The sequence below is a fragment of the Pseudophryne corroboree genome, chromosome 6, assembly GCF_028390025.1.
Source record: "Pseudophryne corroboree isolate aPseCor3 chromosome 6, aPseCor3.hap2, whole genome shotgun sequence".
Lineage (NCBI taxonomy): Eukaryota > Metazoa > Chordata > Amphibia > Anura > Myobatrachidae > Pseudophryne > Pseudophryne corroboree.
In genome coordinates, this window is record NC_086449.1 from 108,206,014 (window position 1) to 108,222,210 (window position 16,197).

At 48.1% G+C, this 16,197-nt stretch overlaps 1 protein-coding gene across 2 annotated transcripts in view; it reads left to right on the forward strand.

Annotated features, from left to right (window-relative positions):
- Nucleotides 1-16,197, forward strand: part of XAB2 (XPA binding protein 2) — a 41,859-nt gene that overhangs the window by 14,765 nt on the left and 10,897 nt on the right. For both annotated transcript variants that reach the window (XM_063931636.1, XM_063931635.1), the window contains exons 2-14: nucleotides 301-449; nucleotides 1,100-1,223; nucleotides 1,324-1,521; nucleotides 1,597-1,731; nucleotides 2,372-2,536; nucleotides 3,072-3,216; nucleotides 3,293-3,444; nucleotides 3,715-3,834; nucleotides 10,338-10,469; nucleotides 10,558-10,689; nucleotides 11,002-11,115; nucleotides 11,204-11,366; nucleotides 11,464-11,654. In XM_063931636.1, coding sequence (XP_063787706.1) covers nucleotides 364-449; nucleotides 1,100-1,223; nucleotides 1,324-1,521; nucleotides 1,597-1,731; nucleotides 2,372-2,536; nucleotides 3,072-3,216; nucleotides 3,293-3,444; nucleotides 3,715-3,834; nucleotides 10,338-10,469; nucleotides 10,558-10,689; nucleotides 11,002-11,115; nucleotides 11,204-11,366; nucleotides 11,464-11,654 — 1,857 coding nt within the window. In that variant the 5' untranslated portion in view covers nucleotides 301-363. The remainder of the gene's footprint in view (nucleotides 1-300; nucleotides 450-1,099; nucleotides 1,224-1,323; nucleotides 1,522-1,596; nucleotides 1,732-2,371; nucleotides 2,537-3,071; nucleotides 3,217-3,292; nucleotides 3,445-3,714; nucleotides 3,835-10,337; nucleotides 10,470-10,557; nucleotides 10,690-11,001; nucleotides 11,116-11,203; nucleotides 11,367-11,463; nucleotides 11,655-16,197) is intronic.

Here is a 16,197-nt window from a genome sequence, read left to right on the forward strand (position 1 = left end):
TATATATATTGTGGTGTGTGTAAGTTCAGAGTTGGACTGACAAGGGATGGAAATGCCATGAGATCCGTTAATCTTGGGTCACCATGGTTTTGAGCTGGTATTGTGCATTGGCCGTCTCCTTCCTGCATCAGCATATGTACCTTCCCCTTTATGCAGCGTGTCAGCTACACTAGTTAAATACCTTTGTTAAAATGATGACAAACCTCGCAGTTTGGGCCATGCTGATGTAAGCCATAAGGTAGCAGGTATGCTTCTCTGTGTATGTATATAAAGCACACACTTATTACAGTATATATACAGGAGGAAGATGACTTGCAGTATGAGGAGGAGATCCTGCGAAACCCATACTCTGTCAAGTGCTGGATGCGCTATATTGAATGCAAGCTCACCGGCCCGGTGCACGCACTTAACCTAGTCTATGAAAGAGCACTAAAGGAGTTGCCAGGAAGGTGAGTGTAAAAATGAAGGTTAGACATGGAAGCATTGAGGCACATATCAGAGTGCTGTGCTTATTAAATGAATGGGCTGGCTAGAGAACAGTTACTAAGCTTTTATTCTCCCCCATGTTCCCTGCTGTTTGGGTGCTCAGAAGCCTAGCGAAGCTCCCTCTGGAATAGTGCACAATCCACCATGTAGACAAGAGATGTTGGTTCTTTAGGTGCAGTGAAACGCCCCAGTAATTTGTGGTGTCACTGGGTTTCAGCTGATTCTGGCTTCCTGTTGGGAGTTTGACTGTTCTGGACATCATGTCCAGAGTCCTATGCAGCATACACAAGTTACCTGGCGGGATGTAAAGAAGATAGCATACCTGGATGAACATATTGACATTTTGATATCAAGACATCATAAACCATAATAATTATTCATTTGACCTGTAGTCTACAGTTCTTTCATATTTATACCCATCCCAGCTGACCAGCTGAGCGCACGTGACAGCCGTTGGTTATGATTAGTTCTCGCTGCATTGTTAATATTGGATGTTTCCTTGTAGCCCCACTGTGTACAATTTACGTAGATCCATGTAATTGTCCATGCGTGTATATGCACACCATAGCATCGCTCTCTCTCTCCATGTTTTCCCACTGTTGTGGTCTCCTAGCTACAAGCTGTGGTATGCCTACCTAAAGCAGCGCAGGAAGCAGGTGAAGAGAAGGTGTCTCACCGATCCGGCCTTCGAGGAGGTGAATAACTGTCATGAGAGAGCCCTTGTATTCATGCACAAGGTAAGAGAACTTTATTATCTATTGTGGAGTTTGTTGTCTCTTATATTAATATGGTCTCTTTCACATTTATCTTCACCTGTGTCTTCTGTTTCCCCTTCAGATGCCCCGAATTTGGCTGGACTACTGCCAGTTCCTTATGGATCAGTGTAAAATATCCCGCACCAGGAGAACCTTTGATCGGGCTCTTCGGGCCCTTCCCATCACACAGCACTATCGCATCTGGCCTCTTTACTTGCGCTTTGTCCGTTCACACTCTGTGCCAGAGACCGCCGTCCGGGTCTACAGGAGATACCTGAAAGTAGGTGTCTGTCCTAGTTTCTTGTAGTGGGTGTTGTAAGCTGGCATTTAGTCTAACACTTCTCTTCCATCGCAGCTGTCACCAGAAAATGCAGAGGAGTATATAGAATATCTGCGCTCTGTGGACAGGTTAGATGAGGCGGCCTCCAGACTCGCAGCCATTGTAAACCAGGATGATTTCGTGTCCAAGGAGGGGAAATCTAACTATCAGGTGAGGCTGAGGGGGGAGAGCAGAAGAAGTGGGCTAAGAGTATGACCCATGGAGGAGGCTGGGAGATGGGCGAGTGAAGGTTGCTCTACGACTATAACTAGTCTCTACCGAATGGACTCGTGGAATAAAATTAGAGCAGAGGAAGTGGGCTAAGAGTATGACCCATGGAGGAGGCTGGGAGATTGAAGGTTGCTCTACGACTGTAACTATCCTCTACCAAATGGACTGATGTTGAATAAAATGAGAGTAGAGAAAGCGGGCTAAGAATATGACCCGTGGGAGAGTGAAGGTTACTCTGCTACTATAACTAGCCTCTACCGAATGGACTGATGTGGAATAACATTAGAGCAGAGGGGGACCATGTATCTGTTATACAATGGAGGCAGTCACTTTGTGCTTTGAATCCATATTTAACAGCCTATAATGTCGCTAGTAGCAAAGAATTCTTGTGAACATTCATTCATCCCGCTGAACCATTTCTTCCTCTGCTGTGTAAGCCCAAAGTGCTGTGCAGATGCCAGGGTGTGGATAGTGCATGGATTGTACAGGAACATAGGGTGGTTCTTGGGCAAGAGGGCGTAGATAGCTTGGCATTGTTAGACGCGTGTATAAACACTGGTGCCTTTCCTTCCCATTGTAGCTCTGGCAGGAGCTGTGCACACTCCTCTCCCACAACCCTAATTCTGTCCACTCCCTGGACTCGGCAGCCATTATACGAGGGGGCCTGACCCGCTTTACAGACCAGAGGGGCAAGCTGTGGTGTGCGCTGGCCGAGTATCATGCCCGCAGTGGACATTTTGAAAAGGTAAGCAGTTCTCTGCAGTCTTCGTCATCTTCCTCCGCCTTACTGCTATCCTCATGTGCAGTCTGACACGTGACATGCAGCCTGCCAGCCTACTAGGGCTCCCGTTCCCCCCAGTCATCCTAGACAAATGATGGATTATGCAGCTATCGGCCCTTCCTGCAGATTATCAGCAGATCAGGCCAATAGTTGCATAATGTATGGCTGGAAACGATGAGCATGAGAATCTTCTAACTGATCCGATCACTGGTCGGCTGCAAATGGTAGTGTATGTGAAGCGGACGCCGATATTCTCCCTGTTCCTGCACAGGAGAGGAACGGGGAAATGTCTCCTTCCCAGGGGAGTAACCCGTAGATCAAGACCATACACTGTGAGATATCTCACCATGTATGGCCACAATATCTTATGGGTTTCATGCTGTCAGATTTAATGTCTGTTGGTCTGACAATGTATGCCCAGCATTAGTAGCTACAGATAGCTCTCGCTATAGCGTTTGCCTGTGCTATGTGTCTGAGTACTAAGGTCCTCTTTTTCCAGGCACGGGATGTCTACGAGGAGGCCATTCAGACAGTCACCACTGTACGTGATTTCACGCAAGTATTTGACAACTACGCTCAGTTTGAAGAGAACGTTATTGCTGCCAAAATGGAGACAGTCAGTGAGATGGGGAAAGAGAAGGACGGTGAGAATCGGTGTGGTCTTAGTCATCTTACTTCACTTACTGCTAAGGTCCTGATGTTGTCTTCTTCTCTTGTCAGATGACCTAGATCTAGAGCTGCGATTGGCTCGCTTTGAGCAGCTGATGGAGCGGAGACCTCTCTTACTTAATGGCGTGTTACTGCGACAGAACCCACACAATATCCATGAGTGGCACAAGAGGGTCCAGTTGTATCAAGACAAGCCGCGTGAGGTACATGGCCATCGCTTTATAGTCCGACCTTCTAATTCCTGTAGAACGGTTCAGAATGTTCATGATGAGGCAGAGTAGATAAAACCAGCTAAATGACTCAATCACTGATGAACAAACCTTGTAGCATCCCTGAGATTCCCCTTGTCTCCATCTCCTGCTGTGTCCTCCTGTGTATTGCTGAATGATTGCATGGTTGGGAACTATGACTGTAGAAGACTCTGTCTGGTAACCTGAAGCTTATAATGCGTCCTTTATATTTTCTCCATGTAGATCATTAACACCTACACAGAGGCCGTCCAGACTGTGGACCCAGCAAAGGCAACTGGGAAACCGCACTCACTTTGGGTCTCCTTCGCTAAGTTCTATGAGGACAACGGCCAAATAGAGGATGTGAGTCGCTGCTGTGCATAATTACCTACGCGCTGGGCTGCTTTGTTTTCAGTTGTTCTCCAGTAGCCATCTGTATGCAGAAGATACTGTGCAGGTGGGCGGGTTTATTGGCTAATTAAAGGAGGGGCTTGACTTTATTTTATTTGGTTGTTTTTGGTTTTTTTTAGCTCTCCTTAGATCTCTTCACCATAAACGTACTGGTTGCATCCTATGGATAGGTTCCAGGTCCTCCACTATATGTAGTAGTCAATGTACCTAGGGCATCTTCCCAGTTGGTTATATAGCTGTACCTGTCTTTTCTCTAACGTCCTAAGTGGATGCTGGGGACTCCGTAAGGACCATGGGGAATAGCGGCTCCGCAGGAGACTGGGCACAACTAAAGAAAGCTTTAGGACTACCTGGTGTGCACTGGCTCCTCCCACTATGACCCTCCTCCAGACCTCAGTTAGAATCTTGTGCCCGGCTGAGCTGGATGCACATTAGGGGCTCTCCTGAGCTCCTAGAAAGAAAGTATATTTAGGTTTTTTATTTTCAGTGAGATCTGCTGGCAACAGACTCACTGCAGCGAGGGACTAAGGGGAGAAGAAGCGAACCTACCTAAAAGGTGGTAGTTTGGGCTTCTTAGGCTACTGGACACCATTAGCTCCAGAGGGATCGACCGCAGGACCCGACCTTGGTGTTCGTTCCCGGAGCCGCGCCGCCTTCCCCCTTACAGAGCCAGAAGAGTGCAGAGGTCCGGAAAATCGGCGGCAGAAGACTTCGGTCTTCACCAAGGTAGCGCACAGCACTGCAGCTGTGCGCCATTGCTCCTCATGTACACCTCACACTCCGGTCACTGATGGGTGCAGGGCGCTGGGGGGGGGGGCGCCCTGAGGGCAATATAAGACACCTTGGCTGGCAAATCTACATCATATATAGTCCTAGAGGCTATATAGATGTAAAAATACCCCTGCCAGTATTCCAGAAAAAGCGGGAGAAGTCCGCCGAAAAAGGGGCGGGGCTATCTCCCTCAGCACACTGGCGCCATTTTATCTTCACAGTGCAGCTGGAAGATAGCTCCCCAGGCTCTCCCCTGTAGTTTTCAGGTTCAAAGGGTTAAAAAGAGAGGGGGGGCACTAAATCTAGGCGCAATATATGTATACAAGCAGCTATTGGGGGAAAAATCACTCAGTTATAGTGTTAATCCCTGCATTATATAGCGCTCTGGTGTGTGCTGGCATACTCTCTCTCTCTCTGTCTCCCCAAAAGGACTTTGTGGGGTCCTGTCCTCAGTCAGAGCATTCCCTGTGTGTGTGCGGTGTGTCGGTACGGCTGTGTCGACATGTTGGATGAGGAAGGTTACGTGGAGGCGGAGCAGAGGCCGATAAATGGGATGTCGTCCCCTGTGGGGCCGACACCAGAGTGGATGGATAGGTGGAAGGTATTAACCCACAATGTCAACTCCTTACATAAAAGGCTGGATGACGTAACAGCTGTGGGACAGCCGGCTTCTCAGCCCGCGCCTGCCCAGGCGTCTCAAAGGCCATCAGGGGCTCAAAAAACGCCCGTTACCTCAGATGGCAGACAGAGATGTCAACACGGAGTCTGACTCCAGTGTCGACGAGGTTGAGATATATATACACAATCCACTAGGAACATCCGTTGCATGATCTCGGCAATGATAAATGTGTTACGCATTTCTGACATGAACCCAAGTACCACATAAAAGGGGTTTTATTTTTGGGGAGAAAAAGCAGCCAGTGTTTTGTTCCCCCATCAGATGAGTGAATGAAGTGTGTAAAGAAGCGTGGGTTCCCCCGATAAGAAACTGGTGATTTCTAATAAGTTACTAATGGCGTACCCTTTCCCGCCAGAGGATAGGTCACGTTGGGAGATATCCCCTAGGGTGGATAAGGCGCTCACACGTTTGTCAAAAAAGGTGGCACTGCCGTCTTAGGATACGGCCACCTTGAAGGAGCCTGCTGATAAAAAGCAGGAGGTTATCCTGAAGTCTGTATATACACACTCAGGTACTATACTGAGACCTAAAATTGCCTCAGCATAAATAGTGCTGCTGCAGCGTGGTCTGATACCCTGTCAGATAATATTAATACCCTAGACAGGGATAATATTTTGCTAACATAGAGCATATTAAAGACGTCGTCTTATATGAAGGATGCACAGAGGGATATTTGCCGGCTGGCATCCAGAATTAATGCAATGTCCATTCTGCCAGGAAGGTATAAGAGACCCGGCAGTGGACAGGTGATGCTGCCTTAAAAGGCACATGGAGATTCTGCCTTATAAGGGTGAGGAATTGTTTGGGGATGGTCTCTGGGACCTCGTATCCACAGCAACAGCTGGGAAGAAAACATTTTACCTCAGGTTTCCTCACAACCTAAGAAAGCACCGTATTTTCAGGTACAGTCCTTTCGGCTTCAGAAAAGCAAGCGGGTCAAAGGCGCTTCCTTTCTGCACAGAGACAAGGGAAGAAGGAAAAAGCTGCACCAGGCAGCCAGTTCCCAGGATCAAAAATCTTCCCTCGCTTCCTCTGAGTCCACCGCATAACGCTGGGGCTCCACAGGTGGAGACAGGTGCGGTGGGGGCGCGTCTCGGGAACTTCAGGGACCAGTGGGCTTGCCCACAGGTGGATCCCTAGGTTCTGCAAGTAGTATCACAGGGATACAGGCTGGAGTTCGAGGCGACTCCCCCTCGCCGTTACCTCACATCAGCCTTGCCTGCTGCCCTCGGAGAAAGGTAGTACTGGCGGCAATTCACAAGCTGTACTTCCAGCAGGTGAAATCAAGGTACCCCTCCTTCAACAAGACCGGGGTTACTATTCCAAAATGTTGTGGTACCGAAACCAGACGGTTCGGTGAGACCCATTCTAAAATTGAAATCCTTGAACACTTATATACGAAGGTTCAAGTTCAAAATGGAATCGCTCAGGGCGATTATTGCAAGCCTGGAGAATTTCAGGGTATCACTGGACATCAAGGATGCTTACCTGCATGTCCCTATTTACCCTCTTCACCAGGTGTACCTCAAAATTGTGGTACAGGATTGTCATTACCAATTCCAGACGTTGCCGTTGGTCTGTCCCCGGCACCGAGGGTATTTACCAAGGTAATGGCCGAAGTACTTATCCCGTACTTGGACGATCTCCTTATAAAGGCGAGGTCCAGGGAGCAGTTGTTCGTCGGAGTAGCACTATCTCGGGAAGTGCTACAACAGCACGGCTGGATTCTGAATATTCCAAAGTTGCAGCTGGTTCCTACGACGCGTCTACTGTTTCTGGGTATGGTTCTGGACACAGAACAGGATAAAAAGGGTTTCTCCCGGAGGAGAAGTCCAAGGAGTTGGCGTCTCTAGACAGAGACCTCCTAATACAAATACAGGTGTCGGTGCATCAATGCACGCGAGCCTTGGGAAAGATGGTAGCTTCTTACGAAGAAATTCCATTCGCCAGGTCCCATGCAAGGATCTTCCAGTGGGATCTGTTGGACAAGTGGTCCGGGTCGCATCTTCAGATGCATCGGCGGATAACCCTGTCTCCAAGGGCCAGGGTGTCGCTGTGGTGGTGACTGCAGAGTGCTCATCTTCTAGGGGGCCGCAGATTCGGCATACAGGACTGGGTCCTGGTGACCACGGATGCCAGCCTTCAAGGCTGGGGGGCAGTCACACAGGGAAGAAATTTCCAAGGCCTATGGAAAAGTCAGGAGACTTCCCTACACATAAATGTTCTGGAACTATGGGCCATTTACAATGCCCTAAGTCAGGCTAGACCCCTGCTTCAACACCGGCCGGTGCTGATCCAGTCAGACAACATCACGGCGGTCGCTCATGTAAACCGACAGGGCGGCACAAGAAGCAGGATGGCGATGGCAGAAGCCACAAGGATTCTCCGATGGGCGGAAAATCATGTGTTAGCACTGTCAGCAGTGTTCATTCCCGGAGTGGACAACTGAGAAGCAGACTTTCTCAGCAGACACGACCTCCACCCGGGAGAGTGGGGACTTCATCCAGAAGTCTTCCAAATGATTGTACACCGTTGGGAAAGGCCACAGGTGGACATGATGGCGTCCCGCCTCAACAAAAAGCTACAAAGATATTGCGCCAGGTCAAGGGACCCTCAGGCGATAGCTGTGGACGCTCTGGTAACACCGTGGGTATACCAGTCTGTGTATGTGTTCCCTTCTCTGCCTCTCATACCCAGGGTAATGAGAATAATAAGAAGGAGAGGAGTAAGAACTATACTCATTGTTCCGGGTTGGCCAAGAAGAGCTTGGTACCCAGAACTCCAAGAAATGATCTCAGAGGACCCATGGCCTCTGCCGCTCAGACAGGACCTGCTGCAGCAGGGGGCCTGTCTGTTCCAAGACGTACCGCGGCTGCGTTTGACGGCATGGCGGTTGAACGCCGGATCCTGAAGGAAAAGGGCATTCCGGAGGAAGTTATCCCTACGCTATTTAAAGCTAGGAAAGAAGTGAATGCAAACCATTATCACCGCATATGGCGGAAATATGTTGCGTGCTGTGAGGCCAGTAAGGCCCCAAAGGAGGAATTTCAGCTAGGTCGTTTTCTGCACTTCCTACAAGTCAGAGGTGACTATGGGCCTAAAATTGGGTTCCATTAAGGTCCAGATTTCGGCTCTATCGATTTTCTTCCAAAATAGAACTGGCTTCACTGCCTGAAGTTCAGACTTTTGTTAAGGGAGTGCTGCATAGTCAGCCCCCGTTTGTGCCTCCAGTGGCACCGTGGGATCTCAACGTGGTGTTGGATTTCCTGAAGTCGCATTGAGTTGAGCCACTTAAATCCGTGGAGCTACAATACCTCACGTGGAAAGTGGTCATGCTGTGGGCCTTGGCGTCGGCCAGGAGTGTATCAGAATTGGCGGTTTTGTCATGCCAAAGCCCTTATCTGTATTTTATATGGATAAGGCGGAATTGAGGACTCGTTCCCAATTCCTTCCTAAGGTGGTATCAAGTTTTCATGTGAACCAACCTATTGTGGTGTCTGCGGCTACTTGGGACTTGGCGGATTCCAAGTTTCTGGACGTAGTCAGGGCTCTGAAAAGTATATGTTTCCAGGACGGCTGGAGTCAGGAAAACTGAATCGCTATTCATCCTGTATGCACCCAACAAGCTGGGTGCTCCTGCTTCTAAGCAGACTATTGCTCGCTGGATCTGTAGCACGATTCAACTTGCACATTCTGCGGCTGGACTGCCGCACCTTAAATCTGTAAAAGCCCATTCCACGAGGAAAGTGGGCTCTTCTTGGGCGGCTGCCCGAGGGGTCTCGGCTTTACAAATTTGCCGAGCTGTTACTTGGTCGGGTTCAAACACTTTTGCAAGAGTCTACAAGTTTGATACCCTGGCTGAGGAGGACCTAGAGTTTGCTCATTCGGTGCTGCAGAGTCATCCGCACTCTCCCGCCCGTTTGGGAGCTTTGGTATAATCTCCATGGTCCTTACGGAGTCCCCAGCATCCACTTAGGACGTTAGAGAAAATAAGATTTTACTCACCGGTAAATCTATTTCTCGTAGTCCGTAGTGGATGCTGGGCGCCCATCCCAAGTGCGGATTGTCTGCAATACTTGTATATAGTTATTGCCTAACTAAAGGTTTATTGTTGAGCCATCTGTTGAGAGGCTCAGTTGTTATCATACTGTTAACTGGGTATTGTATCACGAGTTATACAGTGTGATTGGTGTGGCTGGTATGAGTCTTACCCGGGATTCAAAATCCTTCCTTATTGTGTCAGCTCTTCCGGGCACAGTATCCTAACTGAGGTCTGGAGGAGGGTCATAGTGGGAGGAGCCAGTGCACACCAGGTAGTCCTAAAGCTTTCTTTAGTTGTGCCCAGTCTCCTGCGGAGCCGCTATTCCCCATGGTCCTTACGGAGTCCCCAGCATCCACTACGGACTACGAGAAATAGATTTACCGGTGAGTAAAATCTTATTTTTAATTAGTTGCTCTGGCTACATGGGGGCAGATGTAGTAAGCCTGGAGGAAGTGATAAAGCAGTGATAAGTGGAAGGTGATAATGCACCAGCCAATCATCTCCTAACTGTCAATTTACATATTGGAGTTAATTGGCTGGTGTGTTATCACCTTACACTTATCACTTCTCGGGGCTTATTACATCTGCCCCATAGTTTGCCCAAATGCCCTTATGAGGTCTAAGCTTTGGATCTGTGAGTGGCTGCTATGTTTAGCCGGGAACACAGGAATACCTTCTGCTTTAAGAAACCGTATCTACAGTGAGGTGGGAGGTAACTGGAAGGGATAGCAGGATGTTACATAGCTATTGCATGTAGCTGTGTTATTTAACACTGCTTCATAGAATACCTGTAAAAGCACACATTTATACATTTATACATGCACATACAGAGACACATGCACGTATACACAAATTAATGTTCTTGTTTTATGATGGCTTGTACATCTTTGCCAGACACCAGGTTACTTAATGTATTAGCGTAAAGGGCAGATGTGCATGTAAATAATGTTTGCTCATTTTCAGGCCCGGGCGATCCTGCAGAGGGCAACGCTAGTGAAGTATACCCACGTGGATGACCTGGCCTTGGTCTGGTGCCAGTTTGGAGAGATGGAGCTGAGACACGAGAACTATGATGAGGCACTGGCTATATTGAGGGTAAGGAAAGAGCCAATACATACTTGAATGAATGGCGTGTGCTCCTAGCTCGTACTGAGTAGTGCCTGACATTGTTACCTGTCTGCAGAAAGCCACGGCCGTTCCTGCCCGGAAGGCAGAATATTTTGATGCGTCAGAGCCTGTCCAGAACAGGCTATACAAGTCCCTGCGAGTGTGGTCCATGCTGGCTGATCTGGAGGAAAGTTTAGGCACTTTCAAGGTACGACATCCCTGTATTACTGTTGTTCAGGAATAGTAATTGCTTTCCTTATTTAATTGCTTCATTTTCTATTTCAGGCATTCCCAACCACGGTCCTCAAGACACACTAACAGTGCAGGTTTTAGTGATATCCAGGCTTCAGCACAGGTGACTTAATTAGTAGCTCAGTTATTTTGATTTAACCATCTGTGCTGCAGCCTGGATATCACTAAAACCTGCACTGTTGGTGTGCCTAGAGGACCGTGGTTGGGAATGTCTGTTCTATTTGCTACGGTGTGTAATAAGGAGATAACAACACCCTTCTGTCTTCAGTCCACTAAGGCTGTATACGATCGTATTATTGATCTTCATATAGCCACCCCGCAGATCATCATCAATTACGCCCTCTTTCTGGAGGAACACAACTACTTTGAAGAAAGTTTTAAGGTAGGTGCAGGGAGCGTCAGTAAGTTACTGTACTAGACCTGTATATGCAGATGCAGCTTTACTGAGTGTAAATTCCTTCCATCATCAGGCCTACGAGCGTGGGATAGCTCTGTTCCGCTGGCCCAATGTGTATGATATCTGGAGCACCTACCTATCCAAGTTCATTGCTCGCTATGGAGGAAAGAAGCTGGAGAGAGCTCGCGATCTCTTTGAGCAGGCTCTGGACGGATGCCCCCGAAAGTTTGCAAAAAGTTTGTATGGGAAATCCGTAAAGTGAATAGGTGGAAGGTGATAGTGGAATAATTAGTCTCTTAATAACCCTGTATCTGCTGGTCTTCGTTATGATAGATATCTTTCTCCTGTATGCTAAGCTGGAGGAGGAGCACGGCCTGGCCCGGCATGCTATGGCTTTGTATGAGCGAGCGACGCAGGCGGTGGAACCGGGGGAGCAGTACGAAATGTTTAACATTTACATCAAGCGAGCTGCTGAGATTTATGGGGTCACACACACCCGCAGCATTTATGAGCGCGCTATCGAGGTAACACAGCTTGTGTTTTGTTTTGTTTGTTTTTTTTATTGCAGATTTGTAACCTTTACAGTCATGTGTGTAACTGTATTATTGTGTTATGTCTTAACTGTGAGCTACTGTTTTCTGTTACCATCTGTTTTATGCTCCCAGAGTCCTTGCAGCCTCGTAATAGTACTTAATGCATACTGACAGATTGTAATTAGAGTTAGATCTTGATATTTAATGTTGATGAACAGAGAAGCGTTTGTGAAAGGTAATTGCTATTTCTCTATCGTCCTAGTGGATGCTGGGGTTCCTGAAAGGACCATGGGAATAGCGGCTCCGCAGGAGACAGGGCACAAAAGTTAAGCTTTAGGATCCGGTGGTGTGCACTGGCTCCTCCCCCTATGACCCTCCTCCAAGCCTCAGTTAGGTTTTTGTGCCCGGCCGAGAAGGGTGCAATCTAGGTGGCTCTCCTAAAGAGCTGCTTAGAAAAGTTTAGTTTTAGGTTTTTTATTTTACAGTGAGTCCTGCTGGCAACAGGATCACTGCATCGAGGGACTTAGGGGAGAAGAAGTGAACTCACCTGCGTGCAGGATGGATTGGCTTCTTAGGCTACTGGACATTAGCTCCAGAGGGACGATCACAGGTACAGCCTGGATGGGTCACCGGAGCCGCGCCGCCGGCCCCCTTGCAGATGCCGAAAAGAGAAGAGGTCCAGAAATCGGCGGCAGAAGACTCTTCAGTCTTCTTAAGGTAGCGCACAGCACTGCAGCTGTGCGCCATTGCTCTCAGCACACTTCACACGGCAGTCACTGAGGGTGCAGGGCGCTGGGGGGGGGCGCCCTGGGCAGCAATGGAAACCTGTTATTTGGCAAAAAATACCTCACATATAGCCTCCGGGAGCTATATGGAGATATTTAACCCCTGCCAGAATCCGTTGAAGAGCGGGAGACGAGCCCGCCGAAAAGGGGGCGGGGCCTATCTCCTCCGCACACAGCGCCATTTTCCCTCACAGAAAGGCTGGAGGGAAGGCTCCCAGGCTCTCCCCTGCACTGCACTACAGAAACAGGGTTAAAACAGAGAGGGGGGGCACTAATTTGGCGTTAGACATATATATAAAGATGCTATAAGGGAAAACACTTATATAAGGTTGTCCCTATATAATTATAGCGTTTTTGGTGTGTGCTGGCAAACTCTCCCTCTGTCTCTCCAAAGGGCTAGTGGGTCCTGTCCTCTATCAGAGCATTCCCTGTGTGTGTGCTGTGTGTCGGTACGTGTGTGTCGACATGTATGAGGACGATGTTGGTGAGGAGGCGGAGCAATTGCCTGTAATGGTGATGTCACTCTCTAGGGAGTCGACACCGGAATGGATGGCTTATTTAGGGAATTACGTGATAATGTCAACACGCTGCAAGGTCGGTTGACGACATGAGACGGCCGACAAACAATTAGTACCGGTCCAGACGTCTCAAAAACACCGTCAGGGGTTTAAAACGCCCGTTTACCTTAGTCGGTCGACACAGACACAGACACTGAATCCAGTGTCGACGGTGAATAAACAAACGTATTCCTCATTAGGGCCACACGTTAAGGGCAATGAAGGAGGTGTTACATATTTCTGATACTACAAGTACCACAAAGATGGGTATTATGTGGCAGTAAAAAAACTACCGTAGTTTTTCCTGAATCAGATAAAATAAAACAGATACGGCCGCCCTCAAGGAGCCAGCTGATATGAAGCTGGAGTAATATCCTAAAAAGTATATACACACATACGGTGGTTATACTGCGACCAGCGATCACCTCAGCCTGGAAATGCAGTGCTGGGTTGGCTTGGTCGGATTCCCTGACTGAAAATATTTTAGTGATATAGAGCATTTAATAGGATGCAGTCTATATATATATATATATATATATATATATATATATATATATATATATATATATATATATATATATATGCGAGGTGCACAGAGGGATATTTGCACTCTGGCATCAAGATAAGTGCGTTGTCCATATCTGCCAGAAGATGTTATGGACACGACAGTGGTCAGGTGATGCAGATCCCATACGGCACATGAAAGTATGGTCGTATAAAGGAGAGTAGGTACTTGGGGTCGGTCCATCGGACCTGGGGGCCACGGCAACAGCTGGGAAATCCAACCTTTTTACCCCAAGTCACATCTCAGCAGAAAAAGACACTGTCTTTTCAGCCTCAATCCTTCCGTTCCCATAAGGGCATGCGGGCAAAAGGCCAGTCATATCTGCCCAGACATAGAGGAAAGGGAAGTAGACTGCAGAAGGCAGCCCCTTTCCAGGAACAGAAGCCCTCCACCGAGTCTGCCAAGTCCTCAGCAGGACGCTGGGGCCGTGCAAGCTGACTCAGGTGAGGTGGGGGGGTCGTCTCAAGAGTCTCAGCGTGCAGTGGGATCACTCGCAAGTTGACCCCTAGATCGTACAAAGTATTATCCCAGGGGTACAGTTTGGAGATTCGAGACATCTTTTCCTCGCAGGTTCCTGAAGTCTGCTTTACCAAAGGCTCCCTCCGACAGGGAGGCAGTATTGGAAAAAAAAAAAAAAAAATTCACAAGCTGTATTTCCAGCAGGTGATAATCAAAGTACCCCTCCTACAATCAAGGAAAAGGGTATTAGTCTTCCACACTATATTGTGGTACTGAAGCCAGACGACTTGGTGAGACATATTCTAAATCTGAAATTTTTGAACACTTACATACAAAGGTTCAAATCAAGATGGAGTCACTCAGACAGTGATAGCGAACCGGAAAAAAGGGGACTATATGGTGTCCCTGGACATCAAGGATTACCTCCATGTCCAAATTTGCCCTTCTCAACAAGGGTACCTATGGTTCGTGGTACAGAACTGTCAATATCAGTTTCTGACGCTGCCGTTGAATTATCCACGGCACCCCGGGCCTTTACCAAGATAATGGCCGAAAAGATGATTCTCTTCAAAGAAAAGGGCATCTTAATTATCCCTTACTTGGACGATATCCTGAAAAGGGAAAGGTCCAGAGAACAGTTGGAGGTCGGAATAGCACTATCTAAAGTAGTTCTATGACAGCACGAGTGGATTCTAAATATTCCAAAAATCGCAGCGTTTTTCCGACGATACGTCTGCTGTTCCTAGGAATGATTCTGGGCATAGTCCAGAAAAAGGTGTTTCTCCTGGAGGAGAAAGCCAGGGAGCTATCCGAACTAGTCAGAAACCTCCTAAAACCAGGCCAAGTATCAGTGCATCAGTGCACAGGAGTCCTGGGAAAAATGGTGGCTTCTTACGAAGCAATTCCATTCGGCAGATCTCACGCAAAAAATTTTCAGGGGGATTTGCTGGACGAATGGTCCGGATCACATCTTCAGATGCATCAGCAGATAATCCTGTCTCCAAGGACAAGGGTGTCTCTTCTGTGGGGGCTGCAGAGTGCTCATCTTCTAGAGGACAGCACATTCAGCATTCAGGACTGTGTTCTGGTGACCACGGATGCCAGCCTGAGAGGCTGGGAAGCAGTCACACAGGGAAGAAATTTCCAAGGAATGTGGTTAAGTCTGGAGACTTTTCTCCACATGAATATACTGGAGCTAAGAGCAATTTCCAATGCTCTGAGCCTAGGAAGACCTCTGCTTCAAAGTCAGTCGGTGCTGATCTGGTCGGACATCATCATGGCAGTCGCCCACGTAAACAGACGGGGCGGCACAAGAAGCAGGAGGGCAATGACAGCAAGAACTTTTCGCTGAGCAAAAAATCATGTGATAACACTGTCAGCAGTGTTCATTCCGGGAGTGGAAAACTGAATTTCCTCAGCAGGAATGAATTCCACTCGGAAAAGTGGGAACTTCATCTGGAAGTTTCCACATGATTGTAAACCGTGGGAAAGACCAAAGGTGGTCATAAGATGGCGTCCCACCTGAAGCGCCAGGTCAAGAGACCCTCAGGCAATAGCTGGGTCGCTCTGGTAACACCGTGGGTGTACCAGTCGGGTATGTGTTCCCTCCTCTGCCTCTCATACCCAGGGTATTGAGAATTATAGGAAGGAGAGGAGTAAGAATTATACTCGTGGCTCCGGTTTGGCCAAGAAGGACTTGATAACCGGAACTTCAAGAGATAAGAAGGGTCTTGATTCAGCAAGAATCATGTCTGTTCCAAGACTTACCGCAGCTGCGTTGACGCAGGGGCGGGTGAACGCCGGATCCTAAGGGAAAAAGGCATTCCGGAAGAGGTCATCCCTACCCTGGTCAGAGCCAGGAAGGAGGTGACCGCACAACATTATCACAGTTTAGGTGAAAATATGTTCCATGGTGTGAGGCCAGGAAGGCTTCACGGAAGAATTTCAACTAGGTTAATTCCTATATTTCCTGCAAACAGGAGTGTCTATGGGCCTCAAATTGGGGTCCATTAAGGTTCAAATTTCGGCCTGTCGATTTTCTTCCAGAAAGAATTGGCTTCAGTTCCTGAAGTCCAGAAGTTTGTCAAGGGAGTACTGCATATACAACCCCTTTTGATGTCTCCAGTGGCACTGGGGGATCTCAACGTAGTTTTGGGGATTCCAAAAAT